The sequence below is a fragment of the Fukomys damarensis genome, unplaced genomic scaffold (assembly GCF_012274545.1).
Source record: "Fukomys damarensis isolate Sample0158 unplaced genomic scaffold, DMR_v1.0_HiC HiC_scaffold_21, whole genome shotgun sequence".
In the NCBI taxonomy this organism is placed as follows: Eukaryota; Metazoa; Chordata; class Mammalia; order Rodentia; family Bathyergidae; genus Fukomys; species Fukomys damarensis.
The window spans coordinates 28,450,163-28,455,276 of record NW_022900933.1 but is presented as its reverse complement, the minus strand read 5'-3'; the positions used below and the strand labels follow the sequence as shown (position 1 = coordinate 28,455,276).

Here is a 5,114-nt window from a genome sequence, read left to right as displayed (position 1 = left end):
TTTTTTTTTTTTTTTTTTGGTACAGGGGATTGAACTTGGGTCCCTGTGCTTGCAAGGCAGGAGCAGAACCACTGAGCTATATCCCCAGCCCTAACATCTTAACTTTTAAAGTGCAATTATTTTGATGAAAGGATGGCCCTGTCAAGGAGCTGCCCCCAAATAATGCCTAGAACAATGGCATTTATGTACACAGGGACTTCCACTTCATCAGGTAACACTAAGAAGTATAATTCTTTGGATTTGTCAAGTCACATTTCCTAAGTACAATATACAATTTGATTTCACCCAATATTTAAATATTTAAATATTTCACCTAATATTTAATATCTCCTTTTATAGAAAATATTTACTGGTGTGTGTGTGTTTACTACATTCAAATAAATCCTATAGATAATGCTTCTTGTCCAGATAAAGAATTTTGCAGTAGTCAATACTGTTTTTCTAGCTGCAATATAACATTGAAAAGAGTAATTTGTAATAAAAATATTATGTATCAGTAATAAGAGCTTGATCATGAAACCCAAGGAGACCTGCTGGAATGGGTGAGCCTTTGACTCCAAACCAGTCTAAACGTTAACATTGTCTCCGGAGTGTTGTATTGGTGACTAACACGCCACCAGGGACTCTTCCTGCAGCAGTGTGGTTTTCCAAAATAGAGAACAATTCTCAGCAAGGTCCAGCTAATCAACATTCAGCCTCCTTACCATTTACGTTGGTCATGTTCTTGTAAAATTCAGCCTGTATCGAAAATGTGCAAAAAAAATTTTATATATGATAATATGTACAAGAGTGTGAGATTTTTGGTTCAGAATATTATAAACATGATTTTTTTTTTAAAATCTCAGTGGGATGTTTAAAACTCATACTGAATGTGAAGTTCTTCTGATTTGTGTCACTAACTCTTATATTGCAGGAGGTCTGAGTATTCTTAACCCACCCTCTACATGCCTGGGACATTTCTCTATTTCTCTGTATACCTAAAATTCCCCCCCGCCCCACAAAAAAAAAAAAAGTTAAAAAACAAAGGGCATGGAAGCATGACTCTGTTTGGGCACCAGTGAACAATCTAGTTCCTCCAGAGTGCAAACTGCAAAATAACTGCTGTTACAGACAAGAGAAAGGGATAAGAACTTGCCAGTAGCGGAGCTCCCTACAGCTTTGCTCAGGATGCGGGTTGTCGCATTCTGTAAGAAGAGGAGATGGCACAGGGTGGCGGGCAGGATGCAATTACCGAGTTGGAACAAGACCAGGCCCTCATGGCTTCTACTGTCACGTTTGGCAAATGTTCCTGGGAGTCTGACAGCTCGGGCATGGCCCATTTCTCTTACTGTACCAGGGAGTACTTCCTACTCCTCTCTCTTAGGCTTTGCTCAAGGGCGTGGCTGTTACCCCTCTCTCAAAACAAAGATGAGGGGTGTGATTTTCAAGGACATTGTGCTGTTGATTCTCTGGGGAACCGTGAGTTTACAAGAATGTTGGTTGTTTTCTCTCTTTCCCCTTTCTTCTAGAAGAGTGCAAAGAAGAAAATAGAATCATGTGCGTATCGAAAGAGATCCAATGTTAATGTGTTGGGAACTGTGCTTTTGAATCTTTCCTCTGTGTCTACGTCTGGCCCAATACCTGCTGCTTCATTGGCTCCAAGCAGCCCCCTTCCACTCCCTTTCCATGTTGCCCCGCCTTCTGGCACTCACATCACAGGACTTGTCACTGTGTGCATCCATGTCTGTCTTGGCCGCAGCCTGTGCTTTCCCCTGTGTTCCTCAACCATTTCTCTCTATATTGCTGATCTTCCTCTAACCACTGACCTCGTGGCAGTTTTGCTGGTCTTTTCCTCAAGTGACAGACACTTTTGCCTCAATGGATGGCACTGTTGCCCTGCTGGCCTTGGGCAGGAGATTAACACTGCCCTCCACCCAACACTAGTTCCCAAGAGTAGACGCAACCCCTATTACACGGAAGCTGAGACTGCCGGCACTTCTTCACAATACTTGAGATTTACGAATGCTGGAGAGACAGTGCACACGGTAATTCTCTTGTATCTGGTTACAGTTCTGGATGCACCCAGATTCCAGGATTCCAGGCCTATCACCAAGGGGTCCACTTGGGCTCTGTCCCTCCCTGACCTTCCTGCAAGTGGCTGAAACCAGTTTACCCTGACCTCCAGGAGTGGCTATTACAGAGAGGCAGTTTAGCTTACAATGAAAACAGGCAGCTTTAAGCAGACTAATTTAAGAAGAAAGGAAATGTTTAAGAAAGGATATCGGATAGCTACTGAGTCCCTGAGATGGCCGGAGGACAGCACTCATCCAAGCACAATGACCCAAATGAGGACACAGGATTGGTCTTGGAAAAGGCCACTGCTGTGTCTGCCTGGCGCAAATCGTGCAGCTATTGCAGGATGCTGCTGAGATGGAATAGATTCGTACCATTGCTACTGCCAACCCCGGGAGGGATGCCTTTGTGGTCCCTGCTTACACACATAACACCAGTGGAGTGTCCCCTGCTTCTGGATAACCTTTTCCGCTACGGACACTGCCATCTGGTGCTCTTCAGCTCTTTCCACGTTTCAATCCTGTGAAGGTGTTCAAGTCCTTTACTATATGTTCAAGGCACTAAGGAAGAGCCACAGCTCTAGTACCTACACTAGAGGAGAGCTCTGCATCTAATCCTTTCCTCTTCGCCCTCTGGTCCTTGAGACTGGAGGTTCTGCTAGTGCCCTGGAAGATGCTAGGAAGTCTGTGTCTCTTCACTACCCTTCCCCTCCAGGCTGAGTGGCGTTCTTTCTCTCTTTCCATCTCTGGCCCAGTCTTATTTTGTCTCTGGGAACGGAAGAAGTGACCTGCACTCATGCTTCTGCAAACTTTTCCCCTCTCTTAGGGGCAGTCTTTAGGGGACCAATGAGAAAAACGAGGAGGAAAACACAGAGAAAACCATTAATGAACACTTCATGATTAACCCATCACATCTGCATCACAAGGGCGTGTTCAGAATCAGACTTCCATCTTTATGTTGGGGAAGCAGAATTCAGGTGCTTGTGTCATACAGCAAGAGAGTCCAGTATTTTTCAGCTTCCATATGAGGGAGAGTTCTGTCTTGCACCAGACTAAAGAAGAGGGCTCAACTGATGAGCAGATAAAAAGAATAACAATATCCTAAAGTGATCATACCTTGTGATCTCATTAGCAGAGATCCATCACAATGTGACACTAGTGTGGCTTGGTGAGCTAGAATAGCATTGCCAATGGTCCTGAAAAGTAACTGTGTGCTGCAGCTGTTTTCTTTAGAAAATGCAGGGTTGGTTCAATTCACTTTTCTAATTGTACTTCCAGTGTGAGGTGAACATCAAGAGACCTGGATGTCTTTTGTCTTTTGGGTCTTAGTTTCTGGTCTTTAGTGAAGAACCGTTTAAACAAACGGGTGTACGCTTCTGCTAACCACTTTTGATGAACACTGTATTTTAGAACTGTTTAAATAAAATACCTGCAATGATATAATCCTACCTAAGGGTAGATCACTGTTTACTACTTTATTTGGAGGTTGTGGTCTTGGGAGTCACACAGCCTTGTGATGCCCACACCTACTTTTACATGCATAGCTAATTTAACAAAAGGTAAAAACACTTTAATCATTGTATTAAACTATTAAAGGATTTGCATATAGTATAATTCTTTTGAAAGGAAAAATGTACTAATTAACTAAAAACAGGAATATTTATTATGTGTGTTGAATAATCCAGACAGATTTCCACCTTATCATTCTAGTTGAATCCATTCTAATGAAATTAAAGAGCAGTGCAACTCCCTAATAGTCACAGATGAATAAACAGATGAATTATGAATTCACTTGTTTGTCCACAATTCATACAAACTCGGAAACCAGAACTTCCTTGAGACATTTGTATGCAACTTGGGTGGGATTCAAAGAGGAAAAATCTCTCAGAACGTCAAGGCATCCCGGGAAACTTCAGGAGCAGAAGGCAGCCAATGGATGCAAAGTCCAAGTTCACTGGGACTTCCTTTGTTTCCTTGTAAGGTTATTTCTCTCCACCATTAATCCTGTGTCTTGGATCATTTGCAACAACTCCTTTTTACTACATTTGGAAGTCTTCAAGTGTGGACACTGCATAAGGGAGTCTGTGATAGTCAAGGAGTTTAACAGCATCATTAGGCCCTCTTGCATTGCTCCTGAACTCTGGGCTCTTTTCCCCTTTATAGGAAGTTGTATGATTCTATATTTGCTTTATATTTGATTATTTAATGCTTGTCTTGCTTCCTCTAGCTCTTTAAGTTTGGCAGCCATTCTGAAGTTAGCTCAGTACCTAAGTAGTACATGATAAATACTTATTGAATGAAATAATAGAAAAGTCGTAGAGCTCAACTTTGTTCATAGTTTGGAAGACATCTTGCTAAATAAATTTTCTCATTTTGCAATCTTTCTGAGTTTCCTCAATGCGGGACTTTGTAGTTTATGACTTATTTCATCATGACTTTCTACAAAGCTGTGTCTTCTTTTTAATCTAACCTGTTAACCAGTCTGAAAAGCTATTTCTTCATTTTATTTCTATCCCTGAAACAATTAGATGCTTGCTTAGAGAAGCTGTCTTATACTTCAGCAGAATTCTAGATCCCTAAACCATTGTTCCTTCTTTACTTTCTATACCTCAATATATTTTTTGCAGCTATGGCCTTAAATTATTCTTCTCAAAGACTTTCTTAATTTTTCTTGCTTCTCATTGCTTTCTTCTTAGTTCACACATCTTTTCCATATAAGATTTCTTAATGCTGTCATTCTTCACAGCTTTATGTAGATAAGCATTCCTATGTGTACATACATTAAAAAGCACCCAGGAAAGAAAGGAAGGAAGGGCGGAAGGAACTATTGAGGAGAGGATTGTATATCATTTATCTAATACTACCTGGGCACTTTATAGGTATTGACATAAATATGGATGATCTTGGAAGCTTTCTTCAAATTTTCTAACAGGCAAAATAAATAAGGCCATGGAAAATGCACAACTATTTTCTACTTACCTCTACTCCTGGACATATATTAACTTCTTCTTTTTTTTTTTTTTTTTTGGTACTGGGATTGAACTTAGGACCTTGCTTTTGAGG

The 5,114-nt window shown here is 41.0% G+C and overlaps 2 protein-coding genes across 7 annotated transcripts in view; both read left to right on the top strand.

Moving 5' to 3' along the window:
- Positions 1–5,114, top strand: part of Kcnk10 (potassium two pore domain channel subfamily K member 10) — a 146,849-nt gene that overhangs the window by 121,230 nt on the left and 20,505 nt on the right. The gene's annotated exons all lie outside the window — the stretch shown is intronic.
- Dppa5 (developmental pluripotency associated 5) overlaps positions 1,200–5,114 on the top strand; it is a 4,860-nt gene continuing 945 nt past the window's right edge. Inside the window, 1 exon segment of the mRNA XM_010616332.2 lies at positions 1,200–1,329. Coding sequence (XP_010614634.1) covers positions 1,200–1,329 — 130 coding nt within the window.